Genomic DNA, 13067 nt, shown 5'->3' on the forward strand with positions numbered 1-13067 from the left:
AAAATCCAGTGATTGGCTGTGGCCTTGTATTTAAGTGGTCCTCTGGCCTTGTATTCAAGTGGTCCTCTGGCCTTGTATTCAAGTGGTCCTCTGGCCTTGTATTCAAGTGGTCCTCTGGCCTTTTATTTAAGTGGTCCTCTGGCCTTGTATTCAAGTGGTCCTCTGGCCTTGTACTCAAGTGGTCCTCTGGCCTTGTATTCAAGTGGTCCTCTGGCCTTGTATTCAAGTGGTCCTCTGGCCTTTTATTTAAGTGGTCCTCTGGCCTTGTATTTAAGTGGTCCTCTGGCCTTGTACTCAAGTGGTCCTCTGGCCTTGTATTCAAGTGGTCCTCTGGCCTTGTATTCAAGTGGTCCTCTGGCCTTGTCACCAGGATCCACCGAGACCTTCCACAGCATGCAATAAATCTGATTTGCCTGAACATGTCTAGCTATTGAGAGCAGTATTGAATAACAGGAAACTTAATACATTTCTGAGACTGACAGACTTGGTAGAATAGACAAAACAGGGCATTCCTCAGATGGGAAGTTCCCATTGGGAGGCCTTACGTCATTCTACTTTTGAAATTTGCTGACTATAGCAAACTGTTTTAAGTCTCATGTAGAACATCTTCCTGAGGCAAGGGCGTTAACTGACAAAGGAGGAAACTGGACTTTTTATAGTCAGTTAATGCACTTGCCTTGGTAAGATGTTCTACATTAGACATGTTAGACAGGATCAGAACTCCAGATAACATTTTGAGCAATTGAGTTTTTAGGGTTTCTATTTTAACTGGGTTATTACATTTTTCATTGGGTAACCAATATTTTTTCACTCATCTAGTCATCACTCTATTGGGCTTTTCCCCAAATTAGTGAAAATTTTAAGATTTAAAAAACATGAAATAATGTTTTAGATGTATGCATGGTATATAACGGTTCTAAATATATAGGCTTGACTCGGAAAGTAAATTAGCTCGTAATTGTGTTTCGGAAATAAGCTCCTTTCTATGCATGCTGAAAAAACTTCATTTGGGTATTTGCTGTTTGTATCATGTGTTTATACATTTGAGTTTTTCATATAATACATGCGTATCTGTACGCAAGTAATTGAAAGTTATTGGGATTTGAAAATTATTTATTTTTTTTTGGGGGGGGGGGGGATTTTACGCAAATACGCTGCTTATCTGTAGCTCTAAGTATGACTACGCTCATGACTTCAATCCGTCAGATGATATGTTTTCCAATATGTTTTGCTGTTTACTCCCAACTCACTCACTGCAATAGTTTTTATTTCACTCTTCAAGTTAGCTCTCGGCACTGCTTTTATGGGGTTCGCAGACTGACAAATTTAATCAGATATTCACATCCGATATTCTTTATCAGCAGCGTTGTACGCTGAAGTAGATTGCACCACAGATAGTGATCCTGCTATGGTTGATTGTAGTTTGTCCATGAATTAGTGTGGTTATTATTTTTGTGGGTCTTCACTTTTTGGTCTAATGAAAGGAGTAGGCCTTGGAACTCAGCAAGGTATGTCACCTTGGTGTTGCAGCTAGCGCACGGTTTCCCCGTGGAGGAAGCAGTGTAGGCAATGACAGGTCTAGATAATGACAATGAATGACAGATACAGCGTGGGATTGGAAGACTCTGCTTCCCTGCAGACACATGAAGGATTTAGAATCAGGATAATGTCACATCAGCAATGACAGGTCTTGTTCACTGGGGGCAAGAATTTGAGTTTGATGACTTTTGTACAATTATTTTCCTCTGTTTACATTGTTGAGGTGGTGCATACTTTTAATGGCCAACAATGGATATGTCCTGTCATTGAAATTTGTGTATAAGATAAGATAAGATAATATAAGATAATATGATGTTTATTCCAGTAATGTTCCATTACGGGACAGATGCAATTTTAAAAGACAAGACATTATGATTCATATATACATATATACAGACATACAGACATACATAATTTACATTTATATGGTTTTGTGGTTTTCATTAATGAAGATATCTGAGAAGATGTTCTCATTCATTTGTGTGTAATAGTGATTTTCAAGACACTAATAATTTTAGATGAGAAAGCAGAACATTAGCAATATGTGAAATCCAGTGACCGTTAAAACAGTTCTAAGTTTGTTTGATGCTTCTTCTGCGTCAGGGATGTTCAGTCTAAGTTTGCATTAAACTTGAAATGATATACATCATTGCGAGGGACCACTGTACCACTAATATACTTCATGGCTCGATTTAGCTAAATAAAACATGCACCTGTGCAATCTATTATTGAAAATGCAACCTAATATTCATGTCTACTTGCACCAAGTGCAAGTAAAAGATATTAAAATTTGTGTCTGGCTAACCCTTACTTTTCCACGCATCGATCTTTGAACACACTCAATACCTCTAAGCTTTATTTGCCACTGCAGCGTATGTCATTGAATAGACCATTTTTCAATGGTTGCCTGAACTCCTGAACTTATCTAAAGCTGAACAAAAACAGTTGTTGAAAAGTTCTTTGGAATCGTTCTTTGGCCTCACCTATAGAACATACGCCAAGGTGAGTTATTGTCACCTGATACGCCCAGTCTGATATATCACCTAAGTGGTGCCAGAAGAAAGACAGTAAGGACAAAGGCAACCCAAGTCCATCCAGAAGCCTAGGAGAAAGTTATTATTAATCAGGTTAGTTTTCTTCTCATTAAACGCTAAGAGAAGCTGATTTTCACCATGTTCACTAGTAAATTAAGCCTAGGGACTGGAACGAGGGAGGAAAGGAAGACAGCATGGAGCTCTCATTAGCCAGCCTTCCCATCTGCCAGACATCTTGTAGGTTGTAAACTTGTGTTATGAAATAGGATACCTACACTGAGGGCCTGCTAGGGTCTAGAGGAAAGCTGTGCTCCAACATACATGATGACAGCAGTGCTTTGATGTGTTGATCTGGGGATACGGTATTGTGTTAGGGATACACTTGGTATGGGTGCTAGCACCAGCTACTGGTAGTTCAAGATGTATCATTATTGGAACAATACATTGAAAGTTCATGTTTATGTACTTGTACCTTATATGTCCAAGAATATACAGAATAGTTAAGGGGGGCAGGGTAATTGGCAAACTTCTATTCAAGACATTGAAAAAATGTTGTCAATTGTCCACTTTTTTATGATTTATGATATACCATATTAGCAATCGTATTTATCAATCTAATCTTCATGATTTTCTTAAATACATGAGACATTGTCATTTCACACAGGGATCTTTTATTCCCTCTTGTGCCAGTGTTTCTGTGATGCTGTTTGGGGATCACACCCCTTGTATCATAATCCTGACTATTCCCTGTTGTGGCAGTGATATAGGGATATACAGTGTGTCACACCCCTTGTATGACAATCCCCACTATTCCCTGTTGTGGCAGTGATATAGGGATATACAGTGTGTCCCACCCCTTGTATCACAATCCTGACTATTCCCTGTTGTGGCAGTGATATAGGGATATACAGTGCATCACACCCCTTGTATCACAATCCCCACTATTCCCTGTTGTGGCAGTGATATAGGAATATACAGTGTGTCACACCCCTTGTATCACAATCCCCACTATTCCCTGTTGTGGCAGTGATATAGGAATATACAGTGCATCACACCCCTTGTATCACAAATCCCCACTTTTCTCTGTTGTGACAGTGTTGTAGGAATATACAGTGTATCACACCCCTTGTATCAAAAATCCCCACTTTTCTCTGTTGTGACAGTGTTGTAGGAATATACAGTGTATCACACCCCTTGTATCAAAAATCCCCACTTTTCTCTGTTGTGGCAGTGTTGTAGGAATATACGGTGTATCACACACCCCTTGTGTAACAAATCCCTACTCTCTCCACTGTGGCAGAGCATCTGTGGTGCTGGTTCTCTGCTGTTGGATATGCAGCAAGTAGAGTTCCATCAGACCGATGCAAGCCAACTGTTTCTCGTTGATTGCCTTTGTTAGCTGCTTGGTGACAGGACGCCGCTGCTGTGGACTTGACATTATGCAGATTACGCTCTGTCAGTCTGCGGAAGAAGCCAGATCGACCAAACAAAGATGCTGGCCTTATCACCGAGAACCTGAAACATGGCAGCTTGCTTGATGGGGTCAACTTGTTCCCTCAATGCACTTTTTATGTATAGCAAACCAACAGGAATTTGCATCACCGTCTTGGTGCGACTTGGAAAAGTTTCTTGGAGAATAGTTTTTCTCAAGATTATGAACAAGCTTGAAACTGTAAAATTTTCATTTTTGAAAATGGTTGATATTGTCAGGGAATTTTTCAGATTAATATCTATGTAAACATTATGAAAAGTGTTATATTGGTATTTAGTATTCAGTTGGAGGGGAGAAGTGAAAAAATCGAGGTGTTTGTTGAATATTTGAAACTGTATGTTTCTGAACACTTTGCCCGCAAATTCTCGGTTCTGGTCAGAAAATTGATGAAATACAGCTTTTGCATATTATATCCTTACATATTTCCAAACCTGTTGTGAATCCATTTGACACAGCAGGATGAAACAAAAATACAAACATGCTTCAGTGGAGTTCATTCTGCGATCGGATCTCACACATTGTTTGGCACGTCACACACTTTGTTTGTCATGTTTGTAGAATGCAGAAGTAGCTTGATCATTGTTTATGCAGGCAGTGCATCAATGTTAATGTCGGCTAAATATCCGTCTTCTAAATACTGTTAAATATGTGCTCTGTGCTCAGCCCCTATACACCATTCTTCAGTGACTAGAGGGTGTTCATTGTAAGTTATCTCCAAGCTGTGCTAGAATTAGCAGGATGGAAGATGGGAATCAGATTGAAGTACTACAACGCTCCACATGTCCGCTTCAGTTGATGATAGGTGTTAATCCTGGAGTGTTACCCAGTACTAGTGTAATCGCACACTCAGCAGACCAGCATCAGTTGAGGTGGCAGTATCGACCTGGAAAACATCAGTGGAGGTGATGGTATCGATCCAGCAGCTTCGATGTTACATAAGTCTGTAATTGCTCCAGTGTGAGCTGAAGAGAATGGGAAATCGGCCCGATGGCTCCTCCTGCCTCCATCTTCCTGAAGCTCCTGTGTGTGTGACACTGGTCCAGACTAAATCATTACTTGCCCACATAACAGCTAGTCAGGCAGATATGTGGTTAGAGTAGCATTGGAATTGAATGAAACTGTTTCTGGATATCATGCTTGTTAATGATGATGGTCAGATTGACATACCTATCACTTGAAACGTCCCAACAGCAAATGCTAACCGAACTGTAGTCTGAGGGAATAAATCGTGAGTTTATGATGCCAGCACTTTACAGATGTGAAATCAATCAAATATTGATGGTTGTGTTGTTTTTCATGTCCAAACATGTGTGTTTTTTAGATCATATCCTTTAACAGTTGAAAAGTGCTATGTCTGATAAATGTTGTATATCTTTGCATTATGACCAGCTAATTTCACGAAGACTAACACAGAGATTATGTTTATGCTTATGAAGTTTTGTAAATAATTTCTATTGAAGTAAAACATATTTTTATTTGGGAAATTGACAACAGAAGTGTTTCAGAAGCGGGACTTTGATAAGGCAGACAATGTTATATGAGCACCAGATACCACCCCAATCAAAGCCAGTATTCCATTGTGCGTAGGAACTACTGGCTCCAGTTGTTCTGCTATGAAGAAAATGATTTACTATGCTTCATCTGATAAGCGAAAAACACTGGGGCGTATTTTTTCAAATTAAATCAGTAATCAGTTTTGAGGCATAAATTTGGTGATTTTTACTCTTGAATAAGAAATAAGGGTAAATCGCTTTTAAATAGACACCAATGCTTTTTGTACTGTTTATTCCCATGTTTCAGGATAATAAGGTATAAATTGTTTCTTTCAATTTCCAACCCTACCTTGATTTAATCTTACACCCAGCTGGTTTAGTTGTTCAACATGTTCAATGAGACAACTGCTTGCTCTTATGAGGCCACTGTCTAGTCTTGGTGAAATAATTTACTTTTATTCTCTATCCAGGGAGAGGTTTATTTGGTTCTGAAGTTACAAATTCACTAGGTGACCCTCGCCCATAAACAATCCTGGATCCGCCTCCTAACATGGCCTGAATTGTTCATGTTCAATCTGTTTCTTATAGCAGTCACACTCAAAGTGAACTCCTCCAAAGATTGCTGGTCTATCAGCAATGCATTGACCCTGATTATTTGGTCAATGTGCCGTGATTTAAGATGTAAATGTAGACCAAATTGAGTTAGCACCATGCTCAGTGATAATGATCACTTCAGCTTGGCTGTGGGCATTTGATAATTGAACTAAGGAGAAATCACCACTGCTCAGGGCCTGTCATCTGTGACGTGCCAGGCCTCTGAATGCATTGCAATGTGGAGATGGTGTGGTCCTTCTGTGACAAGCTAAGACAGGACATCCTCAGGGAGTGATTTCATCAAGGCCACATCACTCACTGCCTGTCAACCTTCCATCTTCTTACATGTGATTCTGGTCAACAGCTTGCACTGCATTATCAGCTTGTCCAATATGCTGTTGGGTGATCGCAGTGGTGATCGATCTGTGGTGGCCCTGCCTGTAGGAATACGAAAACCTGTGACAAGCGATGCGCTTCTGACCCTGGGTCACTGTGGCCTTGCAACCTGCAGTATGGTTCACAGTGGGATGTGGGGAGCTCAAATACAGGCTGCATTGTTCTCTGTGAGCAGCAAGCTCGCTGGAACCTTAGCCACTTGCTCATTCATTTTTTTGGGAACATTCCAGTCCTTCATAATTGTTCAAGGGTTTTGTATGAACATGTTGAATTGAATTGCTTAATTTTTTGTGAGAGTGTTCGCGTGCAGGCTGAAAGAAAACAATGAAGAAAGCCAGTCCATTGTGTGTAATCTTGAAATGTTTTAGGCATTTGCAATAGAGTGTGCAAATATCAAATAGTCCCATTTCATATAAGTTGGACAAGGAACAAGCTGTATTACTGAATTCAGCTATGGTAAACTTTTTATAAGTAATGTTTGTTTCATCAAAATGATAGTGTGATATTGAATTATTGTCCTTAGCTTATGAATGCAATAGATTTAGTTTGTGATCCATCTTCTGACTGATGTGAAAATGATTGACCAGGTTTGAGAATGAAAACGTGTGAACACTTGGGCCAGGAGATCTCAGAAATGGATGATAATTTGTTTTTCGTGAGTCAATGGTTTGGAGACCATGGTAATTTTAGCACTGCATATATTAAAGTGCCTTTTTTGAAGTTGTTAAGTGATGTTACTTCCTTATGAAAAATTACATATCAACAATGTTTTCTAAGTAGTAGTCGAAAGTTCAAAAGAAGAAATTTTCCCATGTAATGGTGATTTATGTAAAACCTGACTCATTGTCACTGTAAGAGTCCTGACAATTTATAGCTTATACAAAATAATAATGTTTTGTGAACAATATCAGCGTGGGAAAGGTCTCTACTGCTGTCAGGCAGTGTCAACACGATTGGGTCAGTCAGGTGTCAGTTCTCTACCACACACACACACACACACACACACACACACACACAGTATTAGGCTGTGTGTGATATGATGGACTGACTACATTGTTCATAATTGAACATTAGTATCACACAACATTGTTGCACATTACCAGGATAACAACTAACATCCCCCACATTACTTTGTTTGAATGCAGCATTTGTTAAACAATGCTGTGAATCCAGAAAAACAACAGTGCTTTACCTAGTACAGATTGAGGAAACTATGTACAACAGTGTTGACAGCACAATACCACAGAGATAGTTAATGGATGTGGTGTAGTTCCTGTATCTCACCCTTGTCAAGATAAGATAAGATAAGATAAGATAATATTTATTGCAGAATCGTTCCATTACGGGACAGATGCAATTTTAAAAGACAAGACATTATGATCCATATAAACATATGTACAGACATACATAATAAACATTCCTGTAGACACAAACAAAATAATCAATATTATATATGTGATGATATTCTTTTTTATACATAAAATTGTCAATGGTTGATTATGGAGGGGTATTTATTGTTTGAAATTATAGATGTGGAAACAAATGCAGTCAAGTGTTGCAGTTTAATTTTTGCTTCAACAGTTCTGTTTTGTAGCAGTTCTATTCCATCAACATTTTGATGAATTAATTGTTTGCTGCAGAAGTGGCTATCGATTACAAAATACAATAACAGCTAAAACCTCACTTTTTCATGTGCATCAGAATCTTTTGGTCCTTCGATGGCAATCTTTGGGACAACATGGCCATGGGTTGTCATGGTAACGCAATTTAAACTATGCATAAACTATTTAATGTTCAAGTGCATGGAATAATGGATCTATTACATCTCCTCCCCTCTTAAAAGCACAGTGGTATGGTCATATGGTAGCCTCAGTAACCATGGTTACATTGCTGGGTACTTGACAAACTTCTGCAGTGGACCATCCTATCGACTATAGATCCCACTCATTTTCCTCTTCAAGTTTATGGGATTGTCAACCAGCTGAGGTTTATGTCACTGCCAGCCCATGGGGTGAAGTGACGAGCTGGCCTTGACACTGACATAAAGATGCAGATGGCAAACCCTTGACCCCTGCTGACCAAATATTAGCCTATGACTGATGAGCTCACTATGCAAAGCAGCCATTACAATCAGGGATTTGGACTTAATTTTCTGCCCAACTTGCTGCTATTGTGGAAGTGTTGTGAAAATCCATACTTTTGTTTTAGTTTAAGGCACCCAACCCAATTATCATACTCGTGACATTCTCACACAATGGAAGCACCATGTGGAGATCCAATGCCTAGTACAAGTTAATCTATTAATGGCCTTTGGTAATACTCTCTTTTGTTGGCCATTTGTGGTTCAAAGATACTGTTATCATTGCGGTGCATGCCTTGACCAGTTTCCACTAAGGCAGAGCAAGAGTCAGTCTTATCAGGCCTTTAGTTGAATCTGAATTATTTTCGGGTTTCTCCTTGCTGCAGACTAATCTTCCCATGTGTATATCCATGGACTGTATTAAGTGTCCATTGTACATCTTTGTCATTGAATACATCAGATGATTATCATACAAAGAGTTTGCCATCAAGTTGTCATAAAAATATGTCATGTCAATAGATGGATTATGCATATTTTGTTTGAGGATTTAACACATACTGAGCTTGTCCTGAGTCAGTGATTTTAGTACTCCAGAAACATGGCAAGTCTGCCATTGTTACCAGCTGTATTATTAACTTCCCATTAGACACAGTAGTTCACAGTGTTTTTGCAAGCATACCAGTCAGGTTATTTCAGGCAACTTCAGCAAGTGTCTCAATTTATGCCAATGTGACAGTTTGGTTGGGGACACCTGTATTTCACTGACAAGCAGAACCAATAAAGAGGAAGGGGATTTGATTCTTAATTCAACCCTGTTGCATCCAATGTAATGTTACAATACAATTTTAACTACCTCTGAAACTAAGAAAATATTTTTTTTAAATTCCAATTTACCTGCCAAGTTTGGAATACATGTAGCAGATAAATCCCTGAATACTTCTTATTCTTTTTTAAGGATATTTGCCATCAGCATAATCAGTCTATTTCTGTGGTAAAATATTTGATATTTTATTTTTGATATACAAAATTACAATTAACATTTGTTATTGACTTTCTTGAAAGAATTTTCAGTTTAACGTGACTGTCAGTGTGGGTAAATATTCTTTTGACAGGATGATTCTAATGTCATCTTTTTTTTATCTTCCAGATGTGACACAGATCACATTAACACTGACAGTAACAGATGTGAACGATGCCAACCCAGAGTTCAAGAATAAACCCTATCCATTCCTGACAACTGTGGGGCCCAACACTCCCCCCAATGAAGAGGTGTTTCGGGTTGTTGCTGAAGACCCGGACACAAACTCCAACATCTCCTACAGGATTGACTCTGGTAGGTTCTCGTTGGCATTGAGAAATGCTTAGTCCCGTGAAGATGCTTGCTTTAAAAGGCGACTATGCTTGTCGTAAGAGGCGACTAACGGGATCAGGTGGTCAGACTCGCTCACTTGGTTGATGCATGTCATAAATCCCAATTGCTTGGATCGATGCTCATGATGTTAATCACTGGATTGTCTGGTCCAGACTTGATTATTTACAGACCGCCGTCATATTGCTGGTATATTGCTGAGTGCAGTGTTAAACAACAAACCGACCAACCAACCAACCAACTTAGAGAATGGATTTACAAACAAACAAGACAGAGCTACAGCTCATAATGTTCTAGTACTTACTTCAACGACCACAGTCTGAAATATGTGTATACGTAGAAACTGGTTATGTATGGAAATGAGTTGTCTCCCTTTCACATTTGTCTGCTAGGGTTGTTTTGTGGTGGGTGTGATAGCTTGTTAACTCATAGTCAGGGATAGATGTAGGGGTGTCCATGCTCAACCTACACCCTTCTGAAAATAATATTTCCATTTGTCAGTGAATTGTTACACCTACAATACAATATAATATATAGTCAATATAAATCATCAAGCAATACGTTCACCTGGGGCAAGAAATAGCCCTACAACATTTTAGAAAACTATACAAAAGTTTCTTGTGTTAATGTTTTTGCGCATAATTAATTTTCATTGCCTCCATCCTTAGTACATAACAACCCGCTCATATCATTACGATGTCCCCAAGTTACTACAGACAAAAGAAATGGCAGTGTGTCCTAAACTTTTGATTTCTGTCAGAAATACACCATACAGGGAGGCCCACTAAACACTGATGTGCATTCAATCCATTTACAGGTGCTTCAATCAATGTGTTTGAAAAATAGAATAAAATGCCTCCCACCTCACATATTTGATAAATTTGTATGAAAATGTAAGAATTAAGTTATTGTGGCCTTATATGTGACTTAGTAATCCATGGTTACTCACGAGGTGGTAGCATGAAGTGGTCTATGAAGGTAGTGAACTAACTAACGCTTACTGACACTTTGCCACAGGTGGAAATGGCCGGTTCTACATCAGCACTGAGACTGTCCCCTTGGATGGTACATTCATCAAGGTCGGAAACATCTATACCAAAGGTCAAGGACGATTTGAAGATGGCCGAGAATTCAACTTGGTTGTGTTCGCAAGTGACGACAATGCCACACCCCCACAATCTACCATGGCTAATGTTTTTGTGAAGGTTGGACTCAGACCGCCACAGTTCTACGAAAACCCATTCAGAGGAACTGTCCGAGAAAACAATGGAATAGATCAAACGTGAGTTTACCTCAGCTTCAGAACATATTTCATCATGAAAAGTCTGCCTATAGTCCTTGGTACCTGCTGCCTGTGTGTCCAGGGCAGGTTAGTCCTTGGTACCTCCTGCCTGTGTGTCCAGGGCAGGGTAGTCCATGGTACCTGCTGCCTGTGTGTCCAGGGCAGTATAGTCCTTGGTACCTCCTGCCTGTGTGTCCAGGGCAGGGTAGTCCTTGGTACCTGCTGCCTGTGTGTCCAGGGCAGGTTAGTCCTTGGTACCTGCTGCCTGTGTGTCCAGGGCAGGTTAGTCCTTGGTACCTGCTGCCTGTGTGTCCAGGGCAGGGTAGTCCTTGGTACCTGCTGCCTGTGTGTCCAGGGCAGGTTAGTCCTTGGTACCTGCTGCCTGTGTGTCCAGGGCAGGGTAGTCCTTGGTACCTGCTGCCTGTGTGTCCAGGGCAGTATAGTCCTTGGTACCTGCTGCCTGTGTGTCCAGGGCAGGGTAGTCCTTGGTACCTGCTGCCTGTGTGTCCAGGGCAGTATAGTCCTTGGTACCTGCTGCCTGTGTGTCCAGGGCAGGGTAGTCCTTGGTACCTGCTGCCTGTGTGTCCAGGGCAGGTTAGTCCTTGGTACCTGCTGCCTGTGTGTCCAGGGCAGGGTAGTCCTTGGTACCTGCTGCCTGTGTGTCCAGGGCAGTATAGTCCTTGGTACCTCCTGCCTGTGTGTCCAGGGCAGGGTAGTCCTTGGTACCTGCTGCCTGTGTGTCCAGGGCAGTATAGTCCTTGGTACCTGCTGCCTGTGTGTCCAGGGCAGTATAGTCCTTGGTACCTGCTGCCTGTGTGTCCAGGGCAGGGTAGTCCTTGGTACCTGCTGCCTGTGTGTCCAGGGCAGGTTAGTCCTTGGTACCTGCTGCCTGTGTGTCCAGGGCAGGGTAGTCCTTGGTACCTGCTGCCTGTGTGTCCAGGGCAGGTTAGTCCTTGGTACCTCCTGCCTGTGTGTCCAGGGCAGGGTAGTCCTTGGTACCTGCTGCCTGTGTGTCCAGGGCAGGGTAGTCCTTGGTACTTGCTGCCTGTGTGTCCAGGGCAGGTTTGTCCTTGGTACCTGCTGCCTGTGTGTCCAGGGCAGGGTAGTCCTTGGTACCTGCTGCCTGTGTGTCCAGGGCAGTATAGTCCTTGGTACCTGCTGCCTGTGTGTCCAGGGCAGGGTAGTCCTTGGTACCTGCTGCCTGTGTGTCCAGGGCAGGTTAGTCCTTGGTACCTGCTGCCTGTGTGTCCAGGGCAGGGTAGTCCTTGGTACCTGCTGCCTGTGTGTCCAGGGCAGGTTAGTTCTTGGTACCTGCTGCCTGTGTGTCCAGGGCAGGGTAGTCCTTGGTACCTGCTGCCTGTGTGTCCAGGGCAGTATAGTCCTTGGTACCTGCTGCCTGTGTGTCCAGGGCAGGGTAGTCCTTGGTACCTGCTGCCTGTGTGTCCAGGGCAGGTTAGTCCTTGGTACCTGCTGCCTGTGTGTCCAGGGCAGGGTAGTCCTTGGTACCTGCTGCCTGTGTGTCCAGGGCAGGTTAGTCCTTGGTACCTGCTGCCTGTGTGTCCAGGGCAGGGTAGTCCTTGGTACCTGCTGCCTGTGTGTCCAGGGCAGGGTAGTCCTTGGTACTTGCTGCCTGTGTGTCCAGGGCAGGTTAGTCCTTGGTACCTCCTGCCTGTGTGTCCAGGGCAGGGTAGTCCTTGGTACCTGCTGCCTGTGTGTCCAGGGCAGGGTAGTCCTTGGTACCTGCTGCCTGTGTGTCCAGGGCAGGTTAGTCCTTGGTACCTGCTGCCT

At 41.9% G+C, this 13067-nt stretch overlaps 1 protein-coding gene across 2 annotated transcripts in view; it reads left to right on the plus strand.

Moving 5' to 3' along the window:
- The window catches only part of LOC139454147 (neural-cadherin-like), a 54802-nt gene that overhangs the window by 9042 nt on the left and 32693 nt on the right, over positions 1–13067 (plus strand). For both annotated transcript variants that reach the window (XM_071235675.1, XM_071235674.1), the window contains exons 2-3: positions 9776–9961; positions 11015–11279. In XM_071235675.1, coding sequence (XP_071091776.1) covers positions 9776–9961; positions 11015–11279 — 451 coding nt within the window. The remainder of the gene's footprint in view (positions 1–9775; positions 9962–11014; positions 11280–13067) is intronic.

This window comes from Haliotis cracherodii, unplaced genomic scaffold (genome assembly GCF_022045235.1).
Source record: "Haliotis cracherodii isolate W230 unplaced genomic scaffold, xgHalCrac1.p SCAF_10, whole genome shotgun sequence".
NCBI lineage: Eukaryota > Metazoa > Mollusca > Gastropoda > Lepetellida > Haliotidae > Haliotis > Haliotis cracherodii.